Source organism: Leptopilina heterotoma, unplaced genomic scaffold (genome assembly GCF_015476425.1).
Source record: "Leptopilina heterotoma isolate Lh14 unplaced genomic scaffold, ASM1547642v1 Lhet_59, whole genome shotgun sequence".
NCBI classification, from domain to species: domain Eukaryota; kingdom Metazoa; phylum Arthropoda; class Insecta; order Hymenoptera; family Figitidae; genus Leptopilina; species Leptopilina heterotoma.
In genome coordinates this window covers 1,173,358-1,189,309 of record NW_025111133.1, presented here as the reverse complement: position 1 = coordinate 1,189,309, position 15,952 = coordinate 1,173,358, and the positions used below count along the sequence as shown (strand labels likewise).

At 24.2% G+C, this 15,952-nt stretch overlaps 1 protein-coding gene across 5 annotated transcripts in view; it reads left to right on the top strand.

The window, feature by feature from the left end:
• LOC122509028 overlaps window positions 1-15,952 on the top strand; it is a 125,073-nt gene that overhangs the window by 93,551 nt on the left and 15,570 nt on the right. For all 5 annotated transcript variants that reach the window (XM_043622767.1, XM_043622766.1, XM_043622768.1 and 2 more), the window contains 2 exons: window positions 1,888-2,022; window positions 3,605-3,733. In XM_043622767.1, coding sequence (XP_043478702.1) covers window positions 1,888-2,022; window positions 3,605-3,733 — 264 coding nt within the window. The remainder of the gene's footprint in view (window positions 1-1,887; window positions 2,023-3,604; window positions 3,734-15,952) is intronic.

Here is a 15,952-nt window from a genome sequence, read left to right as displayed (position 1 = left end):
ATTATCCTTAATAATTAGATTACATATAATTAAAGGGGGGATAAAAAAAAGAACTCTAAACAAGTTTTTAACTTTAATGTAACTTGTTTGCGCAGTGAAGTTAAATGAAATTTCTGTGTATTTTAAACTTCCTCTTGAGTTTGTTACAAATAACGAGTGTAATGCTAGTTTTATAGTCAGGTGGAAAGTAAATTGTTCGTAACTAAATAGAGTCAATTCTCGAGTTGAAATACAAAAACAAGATTTTCCTCTTTGACAAAGAATTGTTATCAGAAGTTTTACATTTTACTACCTTAATTTCACACGCTTTTATTTTTGCAACAATCTTTCTTTTTTTTCTTTATTTATTATTATTTCTTTTTTTTATTTCATAAAATTCTTTGTGAAAAGTTGTTTTTTTTGGTAAAAATAAAAGTAAATTACGTTTCATTGCCTTCTATATTAAATGTTCCTTAATTATAGTCAGATGTTTGTAATTAAATGCCTTAATTATACTTTGCCATTTATGTTCCAATTACTGGAATAAATATCAATTTCGCCGTATTTTGCGTAATTTAAAATTAATGTTGCTTTTATTATAATTACTAACCTATAATAATATTAATTATAATTATTATTATAAAAATAAAAATAATATAATAATAATAATAATAATAATAATAATAATAATAACAATAATATTTTTAATAACAATCTTTCCAAAACAAAAATCCAATCCAAACAAAAAAACATCACAATATAATTTTTCCAAAATTTTACGCTAACAGATGAATTTTTTTTTTTTTTTAAAAAGATGATATTTTTGTTAAAAACATGTTAAAATTTTTGCAACATTTATAATATTGAACCTCAAATAAATTCTTGAGTAGAATTTTAATAAAATTTTTTAATACAAATTATTTCGATGAATTTCAATTCCATTGAAAATAAATAAATAATATTAAATTCTTGTAAATAATTTTAACAAAACTTTGAAAAATAATGTAATACTTTAAAATAATTTTATTAAAATTTTGAAGATATAATTAATGATTGCTAAGAAATTTATTAAAACATTTAAAAATAATGGAATTTTATCGACAAATTTTATTGAAATCATATTAAAAGTTATTGAAGTCTTGAGAAAAAATTTATCGGTTGTAAAAATAATTTAAAAAATACTTTTAGAGAAATTTTCTTAAAACTTTATTAAAAATAATTGAATTCGTTGAAAAAATTTTGTTATTTATGAAAATAATTGAATTCCTCGGAAAAATTGTATTCTTTCTAAAAATAATTGAACTTTTGCGAAGAATGTTATTGTTTATAAAAATAATTGAACTTCTAAGAACTTTTTGTTATTTAGTAAAATAATTGAATTTTTGGGAAATTTTATTAAAAAATTTCATAAAAAATAATTGAATTCTTTGGAAAAATTTTTTCATTTCTAAAAATAATTAAAACTTTAAAGGAGATTATTATTGTTCATGAAAATAATTGAATTTTCGCTCAGAATTTTATTATTTTTTATAAAAATAATTGAAGTCTTATAAATAATTTTATTGTTTATGAAAATAATCTCCCAAGTTTATAAAAAAACTTAGGAGGAATTTTATTAAAGTTTCGATAAAGTCAATTAAATCGTATTTACTTGAAATGTTGAATTTATTGGTTCAAATGTAATTTATTTGATTTGAATAAAAATTATTTGAGTGAAGTAAATATTTATTTTTGATAATTAGTCAAGTTTATTTGAACAAAATAAATTTTTTTATTTTTATTTCAGTGTATTATTATTTTGTTGAAAATTTCTTTGTTAATTTTTTTTCTTTTGTCTTTTTTTGTAAATAGAAATAATCTTTTTCTTTGTTTAGTAACAGAAAAATATTCATTGCAATTTTTTTTCAGTATTTGGACAGAAAACTTACTACACAGTTAACGAAGGAGAAAATGTTCGTTTAGAGTGCGGGGCCATTGGATTTCCAATACCGAACATTACATGGCACATGTCAAATGGACTAATTCTGAAAGGAATCTACAAATGTAAGTTGTTTCTTCTTTTCAAAACGATAATAAATAAAAAAAATTAGCGCAATAATACAATGAAAAATTTTGGAAAATTATAATTATAATAAATAATAATTTTCATTTGTATACAATTTATATTTATCATTGACAAATTATTAAAGAATTGGATATTTTTGTTTCATTTTTTTTAATTAATTATTTTGTTTACTCATTATTACTGCCTCATAGAGGTAGGATTGTATTTTATTTATTTAATGTTTCTACTTATTTATTCATATTTAATAATTATTAAATAATTTGTAATTACCTATTTTTTTATTTTTTTATTACATAGTTTCTAATTAGTTTCTATTTTATTAAATAGTTTCCAAATAGTTTCTATTTTATTAAATAGTTTCCAAATATTTTTCAATTATTTAATCAACAATCATTGATATTCTATCTATAGGAAAAAGAATATTAAGTAGAAAAGTCAATTTTCGGTCAGAAAAGTAAATTAAATGAAATTTCTAGAAATTTAAATTGTAATTTTTTTTGTACCAACATATTAATTGTTTTTGGTATAATTTTTACTTTTTTTTTGTTTTTTAAAAAATTTCCTTCGAATATTCCATTAAAAAATTGACATGGAATTTTAGTGGAATTTCCAGACGTTGCCTTTGTGGGTTTCACATATATATACACAGTGTTTAAGTTGAAGCCGAAATTTGAATGTTCACATTATTTTCCATGAGACTAATTATAAACCGCAAATGATGTTAACCAAAGTGTAGAGTTAAACGGGGCGCGTTGAATAAGCTAATACTGATCCTTGTTCTGTCTAACAGTCCATGAGCCTCTTCACCTGACTCACTACTGCTAATTGTTCGCGAGAATTCGAGAGCTTACAATTCTCTTCAATTTAGATTGTTCGATATATACGATTCTCTTGTAAATTTATTTTGGTTTTAGGAAAAAGCCAAAAATTCTCTATTTTTCTTTTTCCTCGAAAATTCTCCAAAAACTAATTAATAACTCATTTTCATTATTAGTCTGAGTTTAATTAAGGAGAATTAATTAAATTTTCAAAAATGCATAATAATTCTCAACGAACGAAATTCCTGATGTTTTAATGTAATTATAAAATTTGAGGAAAATTTTATTTTTGAGAAAATTTGTATATTCTTTTTTTTCTTATTCAACTTATTCAAAAAAATTCAATGAAAACAAATAATAAATAAAAAATGTTGAAAATTTGTAAATTATTTTTTAATAAACCGCAGGCTTCGCACTCATCTACTGAAACCTACTATTCTCAAAAATTTCAATCAAATTCTTTAAAACGATTCAATTATTTTCAAAACCACTTTTTTCACTACATTTTAAAATTAAATATCGAGTGCGAAGTCTGTAAACGATTAAATGTTACTTGAAATTACTTGAAATAAATTCTGAAAAAGAAATAAATAAATTTCGTTCATTTGAACGTTGGAAACTTTGGGAAACATTTATGGATAAAAAAAACTATTTGCGAAAAAGAACTTTTATACGTATAAACATATACATTGATAAGGCGGTAAATTGATTTAATTTTTTTGCTTGCATAACGTTTTTATAGACACAATGGTGGTTGGAAATCCTTTTACCATAACAACAGTCAGCCGAGAACATACAGGGGATTATATTTGTACTGCAAGCAATGGTATACCACCGAGTGCGAACCAAACGATCAAACTCCAAGTCCAATGTAAGTACATTATTATTATTTGGAGAAGACAATGAATTCTCATCATATTTCCGTTTGCATTCTATTTACACACTTCAGCATCAGGGTCGTTTTAATCCTTTTTCCATGAAATTGTGTATACGTATTTTTTTCTCTCTCTCTCTCTCTCTACCACTCGATGAGCTACTTTCAGAAGAAAGCTCTTTTTCATTTTAGTATGGTATATTGTAAATGCTACACTATACCTATAATAATAAAAACCTTTTAAAGCTTTTCAAATATACTAAGCCTCTTTGGAAATATGGGGATAAAATACCAAATATCAATAGATACATTTTTTTCATTCATTTATTTTTCATTTTTTGAATTTTTATTTACCTGTTCAATTGTTTTTTATTATTGGATGTGAAATGGTTATTTTTTAATATTTACAACAGTTGGGAAATTCTTTTTTTTTTTAAGTCCAATATTACCTACAAACCATTGTAAAATTGGAGAGTTGATAAAATTGATGATTGGATGAATATTGGTGCAATACTTCTTGCCAATACTGGCCCACGGTTGCCAAGTACGTTTATATACATTAAAAAAACAATATAAATTTAGTCAGTTTCAGTCTGACTCAAAAGTGTCATTATTATTCATAACTGAAAGATTGAAAATTTTTTTTTGTCTGACAGAATATTTATTTGAATTAGTAGAAAGATTTTTCGTCAATTCAAAGTAGAAGGTAATTATTTCTTTCTCTTTGCCTTCTTTTGTTATTTCTTAATTTCCCTGATATTAATGTTTAACGATAAAGTAAAATTAATAATTAACAATTTTATTAAAATGAGAGATGCAATTCAAAAAAGCGAGTCCAAAGAAGATTGTGTAATATAAAATTTATAAAGAAAAGGTAAAAGCCTTAATAATATATTATAAAAATTTGCAAATATAATTTATAATAATTAAAATTAATAAGTTGTATGTTCTATTCCGCGTCACCCAGGAGGTTGAACATGAGACGCGTTTTTGTGTGGTTCCCCACTGCACATTTTTTCTAATCCCAATTTTCTAACAAAATACTGAAAATTGATTTCTGATTTTTGAATTTTAACGCATTTTGAAGTGGTGACTAGATTAAAATGTAGAATAGGCCTAACTCCACTCCCCCCTTCATCCAGAGAAAATGTTCTACTGAATCGAATAATATTTATGGCAATTAAAATAAAATTATATATTTATCTCAGATCTTAAGCTCTGAAAGTAAATATATTTTTTCTCTGGATAAACACATTAAAAGCAAGGTCTTTGTTAATTAGTCAACTTTTGAGTCCGAGTCTATGATGTTAAAGAGAGTCAATCTACTTAATATTGTTTTTAATAGATTCTTTTCGTTTTGAATAAAAATAGTGAAATAAAATTAAGGTTTTTTATTAACAATTAATAATTCCTATTAATTAATTATTGATAATAATTAATTACTAATTAATAATAATAATTTATAAAAATTAATAATTAATTAATTACCAATGTAGTAATTATTAAATAAAATTTTTTTTTTAATTATACTTTGAATAGACTATGCATTGACTGAATAAAAAATTTTAACCATAAAACCTTGTTTTTAATATGAAGCATAAATATTTTATGCTTCGAGGGACCAGTGATATTACACCCAAGAAAGAGTTTTCATTAAAATAAATATATATTGAATTTCTTAATCATATTTTTCGAGAAATTTTTCACAAATATATAATTTGAGAAAGAAAATAATTATTTGACTTCTTTTAAATAATTTATAAAGAGAAAAGTTAGTGTAATTAAATAATCCAAATATTTGCTATAGAGAAAATAACTTTATCATAGAGATATTAAGTGAGAATTAAAAACATTTACTTAGTTGACAAGTAAAGTTTGAGATACATGTTTTAACTCTTTCTTGTGTTTAATAACACAACCTGAAACAAAAATTCTGAAACATAACATCTGAAATAAAAAAGTTAAAACAAAAAAACCTGAAACAGAAAATATCTGAAATAAAAAACAAAAAAAACCTGAAACAGAAAACATCTGAAATAAAAAACAAAAAAAAACCTGAAACAGAAAACATCTGAAATAAAAAACAAAAAAAAACCTGAAACAGAAAAAAATAACATAATATATAGAAACATTAAAACATGAAGCAGAATAAAGATAGTGACATGAAATGGAATAAACATTGTAACATTACATAAAAAAACATAGAAAAATGAAATAGAATAAAGATAGTAACATGAAATGGAATAATCATTGTAACATTACATAACAAAACATAAAAAATGAAATGGAATAAAGATTATAATATTACATAAAAAACATTGAAACATGAAGTAGAATAAAGATGTAATGATTAAAAAATGAAAATGAATAAACATTATAATATTATTACAAAAAAACATTGCAAACATGAAATAGAATAAAGATAATAACATGAAATGGAATAAACATTGTAACATTTCAAAAAAAACATGGCAAACATGAAATAGAATAAAAATAGTAACATGAAACGGAATAAACATTGTAACATTTAAAAAAAAACATTGCAAACATGAAATAGAATAAAGATAGTAACATGAAATAGAATAAAGATGGTAACATGAAATCGAATAAACATTGTAACATTACATAAAAAAACATAGAAAAATGAAATAAAATAAATAGTAAAGTGAAATGAAATAAACATTGTAACATTACATAAAAAACACAAAAAAATTAAATAGAATAAAGATAGTAAGATGAAATGGAATAAACATTGTAACATTACAAGAAACCAATACAAACATGATATATAAATTGAAAAGATAAAAACATTGAGAGATGAAATAAAATAAAGATTGTAACATTACTTAAAAAATATCATTTCATGTACCTCAAGAAGTAAATATTCTGAAACATAAAAAACATAATATTCAAAGGCATTAAAACATAACAGGACATAAAAAATACTTCCTCATAAGCAAGCAAAACATTAAAACATTTAAAAAATTTATACATTATAACTTACAACATTACATAAAAAACATAACATAAAACATGTTAGAAAAAATATTATAACATAATAATAGAATAAACTTATTGTACCTAAAAAAAAGTAGAAATCTGAAACTGAACAAAATGTTATTATATCTTCAAAGACTGAGCTGAAACAGAAAAAAATCACATAGCCCAATCGTTTTTTAGAAAGTTTGCTTTGCAAAGTTGCTGCAAACTTTCTGAAAAAAAATTTTTACTATGCGGAAAAATGTTATTAATAATTTGCAATAAAAATTATATTCGACACCGGATTACAAGTTTACATCAGAAAAATTAAAATTCTTTTGTCAACATTACTTTTGTAAAAACCGACCGCAAAAACCATCAAGTAACAATTTTTAATCCACGTAGGTTTGGTCCGCCATTTTGTATTTGTGAAAACCAGCGTCATATTCGTTCTTAGCGACTTCAAAAACCTTTGAGTAAACAATTTTTAAGCTTGTCAGTTAGTTTAAAATTTTTTTGTTATTAAAAAAACATTACATTCGTAATCAGTAACTTTAGAAACTCCCGAGTAACAATTTTCAAGCGTTTTATAGTTGATTTGAATTTTTTTGTCCGCATATTTGATCCGCAATTTTGTATTTTTTAAATATGTCATCAAATTCTTAATCAGCGTTCTTAAAAACCCCCAAGTAATAGTTTTAAAGAGAATTAAGTCAGTTTTTTCGTTCGCATTTTTGTATTCGCCATTTTTTATTTCTGAAAACCGATATCACATTTGTGATCACATGGCTTACGGAAGTGTTGTGTCAGAACACTGTCATTGCCAGCTTTTACTATAAAAAGAAAGCAAAATACTCTCAGAGCATTTTGACAACGGTGCCAGTACCGTCAGGATCTATCATGACCTTCTCCCCGTCAATAAACAAGGAGAATTTACCACGGTTGGGAACATATAATGGGATTAACTTACGGTGTAGCACAGCCACTCAGAGGCGCACCTACCATAGAAGGGTCAGATTTCCTTCGTTCATACCTTGCCGTTTTCGAAAGGCCCCAGAGTATTTACTTTATATTTCTTTTCTTATTGGTGGAAATATTGGTAAGTAAATGAAAATAGGTCATTATAGTGAGATTTCTGTCTCTCTTTTGTTACCCCCTTTTTTCTAATTTATTCTGTTCATATTTAATATTTCCCGAAAGTTAAAGTTTTTTTTATATTTTACGACGTTCGAAAATCTGTTCCACGAAAACTACGGTTGTTTTTATCATCCTAGATTTTTCCGCGAAAAACATTTAATTTTTACCGATTTTTGAAAAAAAGGCATGACATCCCCCTCCCTAGCGCTCACAGTTTTTATATAGAAAAATGAAAATTGGTATACATATGTATTTTCAAAAATAGATTACAGAAAAAATATATCGGACAAATTTGGAATTGATCTTAATAAGTGTTTTCATCGAAAAACTCGAAAATTTTAGAAAATAATGCATGTCCCCTCCCCCCCTGGTAACCACAGTTTTTTACGTAAAGACCTAAAAACTTTAACCCTTGCTGGTTCTCACAATTCTTAATCTGGCGGACTGGCGTTATACATTTATATTTTCACGTGTAGATTTCAAAAAAATATACAGCAAAAATTATTAAAATAAAATGAAAAATAAATTCAACTTTAATTAATTAAAAATAAAAAAAAAAACTAAAAATTTCAAAGAAAAAAATAAAAAATTCAAATTAAATAAATAAATCCAAATTGTTGAATTGGCCATTTTTTCGTTAAGAAATTCTGGGAAAATTCAAATTAATTAAATAAATAAACAAAAAAAATTTTAATTTTCAAATAAAAAAAAAGAAAAAAAATAATTACATTAAAATAAAATGAATTCAACTTGATTAAATAAAGAACAAAAAAAATTGAAAAAATTTCAAAGTAAAAAATAAAAAATTTAAATAAAATAAATAAATTCAAATTGTTGAAATGACAAATTTTGGCGTTAAAAAATTCTGGGAAAATTAAAATTAATTAAATAAATAAACAAAAAAAATTTTAATTTTTAAAGAAAAAATAAATAAAAAAAAATTAGTTTAAAATAAAATGAAAAATAGATTCAACTTTCATTAAATAAAGAACAAAAAAATAGAAAAAATTTAAAATTAAAAAAATTAAATTCAAATAAAAAATTAATTCAAATTGTTAAATTGACAATTTTTTCGTTAAAAAATTCTAGGAAAATTCAAATTAATTCAATAGATGAACAAAAAAAATTTAATTTTCAAAGAAAAAAAATAATTACATTAAAATAAAATGAAAGATAGATTCAACTTCATTAAATAAAGAACAAAAAAAATTAAAAAATTTTCAAATTAAAAAATTAAATTTAAATAAAATAAAAAATTAATTTCAAAAAAAATATAAATAAAGAAATAATAAAATTAAAATAAAATGTAAAATAGATTCAATTTCATTAAATAAAGACCAAAAAAAATTGAGAAAAAATTTTTAAAGTAAAAAAAAAATTTTAATTCAAATAAAGTAAAAAATTAATTCAAAATGTTGAATTGACAATTTTTTCCTAAAAAAAATTATGAGAAAATTCAAAAATTGCAATTAATTAAATAAAGAACAAAAGCAAAATTTTAATTTCAAAGAAAAATAAAAAAAAAATAATTGTATTTAAATAAAATGAAAAATAAATTTAAACTAATTAAAAGAAAAATTTAAAAATTTTGAAGTAATAAATCAATAAATTTAAATAAACATTAAATTATCAACATTTACTAGACTCACTCATACGATGTCATCTTTCGGCACAAAAAAAAATTACACTCACTCCTGTTATTAAAAGGATAAAATTATTTTAAATCAAATTCGAAAAAAAAATTTCCCTAAAACTAGCTAACACTCCCGAAAAAAATTGAAAGGACGCTACACTTGCCCGGCTCACGCAGTACTGAAAATTGAAAAAAATTTTAAAAATTGTCCCCCTCTCTCTATACTTTGCTGAGTTCAGTCGGGAAAATAGTGTAGACGGAGTAGGGACTGGTACGTGCCAGGCGCGGTGAGGAGGGGCGAGTCTACAATTTTCGAAATTTTCTCCCCTCTCTCCACTGAGTACAGCCGGGTCGTAAATGACGTCACAGGGACGGCGACTTCCGGGAATTGGAAGGGGATTCTCTTTCTCTCTCACTCTTATGGAGAAATTAAAAATTTTCAAAAATTGAAATTTTTTTTCTCTTCCTCTCTATTTTCCTTTCTATTTTTTCTTTTGACGAAAATAAAAAATTTTCTATAATTTAAATTTAAGAAAAAGAACATTTTAAATAAAATATTATAATTAAATTGAATAAATTTAATATTTTACATAATATTTTATCTAATAAAAAATTAGCTTTGATTTTTTTGAATTTAAAATATTCATTAATGAAATTATACTTTTTTCGAATATAGTAATTTTTGAAAAATAAAAATAGAAAAAATTATAATTTCATAATTGAGGCCTCGGATCGAAGAACTCGACCGCCGCGCGGTTGCAAGGGATAATACCAGTCAGGTACTTCTACCTGTCTGGCATGATCCCTTTCGACCGCGCGGTCGAATTTTTATTTTCAAAAGCAACAAAATATTTTGTAAACATTCAATTATATTTAAAAATGTTCTCGTCAAAATTTCAATTTTATTTTATTTATTTTTATTTATAAATAATAAAATTCTTCTCCAAAATTCATATTATTTTCAAAACTTTTTATAAAATTCTTGGAAAAATTTCTATTAATTTCAAAAATTGTCCCTCAATCCAATAATAATGATCCAGTAATAATTTTACAGCGATTCAATTATTCTCATAAATAATAAAACTCATCGCAGAATTTCAATTATTTTTAATTTAATTCCTCGAAAATTAAAATTATTTTTAAATATTTTATTAAAATTCGTCTAGAAAGAATTCAATTATTTAAAAATTTGTTTATAAATTTCTTTATGAGAATTCAATTTTGAGAAATATTCAATTATTTAATAATTATTTCTTTTAAACAAATGGTTTTGAAAATTCTCAAAGAACTTTTTAAAAATTTTGAAAAATAATTTATTTAAAAATTGTAGAATTTTGTCTGGAAATCAGGGAAAAGTCTGGGAAAAATAAAATAAAATTTTTAGGTTTCAAATTAAAATGTTTGGAAACATAAATTTTTCATACTTTTAACTAATAAAACTAACAATTCTGTAAAACTATTTTTTTTTTTGAAAAATTTTAATTCCAATTCTTTTCAAATTGTTTGATATTTTTATTTTCCAAAATATATTTAATTGAAGAATTTCCGAATAATGGAAATTTAATAATAAAATTGAATTTGAAACAAATAGATTTAAAAATTCTCAAAGAACTTTTCAAAAAATTGTTAAAAATTGGAGAATTAAAATTTTGAAAATAATTTTGGAAAAGTTAGTATTTTGGTTTAAGGAAAAAGTCAAAATTTTTTTTGGAAATTTGGGAAAATACAGAGAAAAGTAGGAAATTATTAAATATTAGTCGTATGACTTTGGAATTTTTAATAAGAGAAAAAAATCAAAAAGTATTTCTTGCAGCGGTAAAATTACAGAACTTTTTGAAAATGAAGTCTTAGAAAAATTGATGAAATCCGTATCAAACAATATGTATTATTATTCCTCCGTTCTATCATCCCTTTGAGCAAGAATCCTTTTGTTGAAATAGCGTTAGGAATATATATTCAACTGATTGCAACACAACTATGTGTTTCGACGACCATCGAGAAGAGAGAGAGAGAGAGAGAGAGAAAAGTTTGAAACAAAATTAACGACTACGACGACAGCGGCAAATGTATGTAGGGTGAATTCCAGTTGCCAACAAGTTGGTGGAGTTTTTCCAGCGAGTTTAGAAACCTTCATTGGTGAAAACGATGCGTCATTGTTCTCCACAGGCTCTAAGCCTGTCACGTGTATATTTCGCGAGCAATGATTCGTTGGCTGTCACCACAATAGCCACTGTTATCGGCGGCGACAGACACTCTACATTTTCACATTTACATTTCCCACGATATGAGCTTGCATTATCAACTTCTTGTTTTCATTCGTTTTACGCGCATATTTATCGAGCTCATACTCTCTCTCTCTTTCTCTCTGTAGCGCAATTGAAAAATAATAACAATCTACAAATTTACATTGTCATACCGCCAAAGGGAAAATTCAAATTTATGTGCATATTATTTCGTATTTTTTTTTTATAATTAAAATTTATTTTTAGTAATATACAAATTTTGTTTGAAAAGTATTTTCTCTTGTGAGAAAGAAAAATAAATTTTTTAGTGCCTAATAAAATTTTTTCAGTATGAAAAATATTTTCTCTTGTGAGAATAAGCAAAAGAAATTTTTTTAGCGAAAAATAGCAAAATTAGTAGTAGAAGTGATTTTAGTCAGACGAAACTTAAATTTTCACGAGAAAATAAGTAGTAGAAACACTTATAGTCAGACTTAACTTTTCATACTCTCGGATTAAGTAGTAGAAGGGATTTGCGTCAGACATGTGCCTAAAACACTTGGAATTATTAGAAAAAACATTTTTAAATGAACATCATGATTAAGTTTTTCAAGAAAATAGTACACAGTAAAAACGTTTTAGGCCAGAGATTCAGTTAAACAATCTTAAAATTGGTGATAGAAGCGATTTTAGTAGCAGATATCGTGTTCAAAAAACCTGAAATAAGTAGTAGAGCTATACTTTTGTTTTAGTCTCAAATCAGGTTTAAAAACATAAAATCAGTAGTATAAACGTGATAAGTCAGACATTGTGTTAAAAACATAAAATTAACAGTGGAACTGTTATCAGTCATCGATAGTGTTTAATAGTAAACTTTGAATCAGTTTGAAAAACTGCGAATCAGTAGAAGAAATGTTTTTAGTCAGACATCGTGATAAATAAACGAGAAATCTGTAGTGAAACTATTTTTAGTCTGTCATCGAGTTTAAAAAGCTTTTCTAATTATTAATTTTTTGAGAAAATAAGTAGTATAAACGTTTTTTGTCAGACATTGTATTTAAAAACCCGAAATTTAGTGGTAAGAACGATTTTAGTCAGCCAACGTTTTAAAAGAAACGGAAAATCAGTAGTATAAACGTTTTTAGTCAGTCATTGTGTTAAAAATTGAATCAGTAGAAAAAATATTTTTAGTCAGACGTAGTATATAAAATACTTCGAAAAAGTAGTAAAAATATTTTTGAATACACATCTTCTTTAAATTGAAAAAAAATAGTAGTAGAAAAGATTTTAGTCAGCCATCGTGATAAATAAACGAGAAATCAGTAGTGAAACTGTTTTTAGTCAGGCATCGAGTTTAAAAAGCTTGTATAATTTATACTTTTCTAGAAAATAAGTAGTATGAACCTTTTTTCGTCAAACATTGTATTTAAAAAAAGAAAATAAGTAGTATAAACGTTTTTAGTCAGACATCGTGTTTAAAAATCCGAAATTTAGTGGTAACAGCAATTTTAGTCAGCCATCTTTTAAAAAAACGGAAAATCAGTAGAAGTAATCTTTTTAGTCAGACATCGTGTTTAAAAAACGTAAAATTAGTAGTAGAAATTATTCTATTCAGACGTCGCCTTTAAAAAACCTTTATTCAGTAGTATAAACGTTTTTAGTCAGACATAAGTAGGGAAAACATTTTTAGATAGACTTTTTGTTTGAAACTTTAAATTCTTCAAAAAAAAAAGTAGTAGAAGTGTTTTTAGTCAGACATTGTTTTAAAAAAACAGTGAATCAGTGGTAGAAATATTTTTAGTCAGCCATCGTTTAAAAAAACAGTAAATCAGTAGTACAAATATTTTTAGTCAGCCAACAATTTAAAAAAAAGTAGTAAATCAGTAGTAGAATTGTTTTTAGTCAGACATCGTGTTTAAGAAACGTAAAATTAGTAGTAGAAATTATTTTATTCAGACGTCGACGTTAAAAAACCTTTATTCAGTAGTATAAACGTTTTTAGTCAGACATAAGTAGCATAAACATTTTTAACTATAGACTTTTTGTTTAAATTCTTTTAAAAAAAGTAGTAGAACTGTTTTTAGTCAGACATTGTGTTAAAAAAGAAGTTTTAAACAGTAGTAAAAACTTTGTTTAGTCAGACATCACTAATTTTATATTTTTTATACAGTCATGTTATGATTTGAAATCATGTAATGATTTGAAGTCATTTAAACATATAAAGCCATTAAAGACTTATATTAATTATGACACATTTTTTTTAAGAATATCAATAAATTGAGACAAAAAATAAATCAAAAGTGTTGCGAGGCAGTACTTTTAATTTATTTTTTTGTCTCAATTTGATATCTGCAGGAAAACTGAATAAAAAATTAAAATAATTAAAAAATATTAATTATTAATAATAAGAAATATTTCTTGTTACTTAAAATTGATACATCGGGGAGAGTACAAATATATATATATATATATATATATATATATATGTATATATTTATATTGTGTACCAGTTATAAATCCTTTTGAAGCCCTCAACGAGAACGAGTTTCTGCACCAGAGATGCGAGTCTCTTTCAGAGTGCTTATCAGATAAGCCCTTGTTATAGAAGCACCATAAAAAAAGAGCTTCGACTAATTTAAAAACGCTACCCATCTACTTGCTTCAATCGAACGAAGGAACGAACGATCGATCGATCTTTTCCGCAGGCGAAGAATAAGGTTCACATTATGTTAGACGAATCTTGTGTAGAAAATCGAGGATAATACGTAATATAAGATATTTCTGTCTTACATCAACAAAATTGAATTTTTCATCTTTTATGGATACATATATATTATATTGTATGTACTTCAATATCTATGAATATGGGAAAAAAACAAATTTTCCTTCAATAACTATATATGAAGCTATTTGAATGAAAATTGTCTATTAGGGGAAATCTTCTTCTTGAGTATATACTCTTATAAAAGTCAAAGAGCGTCAGTATGTTTTCGTTTCCTTTTACATTCGCTCTTCGTTTATTGGACATTTAAATATTCGTCTGAATGTACTGAAGTAAATTTATTTTATTCAAATAAGCGATTACTTGTCTATTACTCTCTAAATTTGAAGTAGTACAATTATTTTCTGGATTAGTGACTTACTTTTTGCTTTCGAATTAGTTTTCACTAATAAATTTTACAGTTGAAATTACTATTCATTAGTAAAATTTACTAATTCAAATTTCAAAAGCAAAAAGTAAGTCACTAATTCAAATGTATTATTTTTTGAGAAAACAAGTAGTATAAACGTTTTTTGTCAGACATTGTGTTTAAAAAACCGATATTTAGTGGTAAGAGCGATTTTAGTCAGCCACTGTTTCAAAAAAACGGAAAATCAGTAGTAGAAATGTTTTTAGTCAGACATAGTGTTTAAGAAACGTAAAATCAGTAGTAAAAATATTTTTCGATCCACATTTTGTTTAAATTCAAAAAAAAAGTAGTAGTAGAAATGATTTTAGTCGGCCATCGTGATAAAAAAACGAGAAATCTGTAGAGAAACTGATTTTAGATTAAAGAGTAAATTTAAACTGTATCGAATAAATATTTACTTGAATCATATAATTTTTATGTAAATCAATTAAATGATAATTTTACTCAAATAAATTTACTTCAAACACTTAAAATTATTGGCTCCCGAATAGAATCGTGTCACATGAGCTAGAAAATATTTAAAAAACGATTTTAGAAAAAGGCAAAAAAGAATAAATTGTATTAGTTTGTAAAATCAAACACTAGTACTAGAAAAATAATAAAAAGTAAAAAATAAAAATAAAATAAAAAAAATAATAAAAAATACATAGAAATAAAATAAAAAATAATAAAGGATAGAAATAAAATAAAAAAAAGTAATAAAAGATAAAAATCAAATAAAAATAAATTTTTTATTTTTTGTACAAATTTAAAAACTTTTTTTTACACAAAGAGAACGTGAATTAAAAATATAATAATAGATATTTATATTGAGGAATATCCCAATATATACATATATCATTTACATTCTAGTTACATCTGTAGGATAGAATTTTGAAGTGTAATACATGAAAATTCATTGTTGGCTGCTTTTCAACAAGTACGTTAATTTATTCATTGTAATTCAAACCCCAATGTGAATCACACGCAGACAGACGCGATTGTTTGCTCGGAAACTCATTTTCAATTAGTTAATTCCTAGTTAATTTCATCCAACCAGACGTTTAAATAAAAT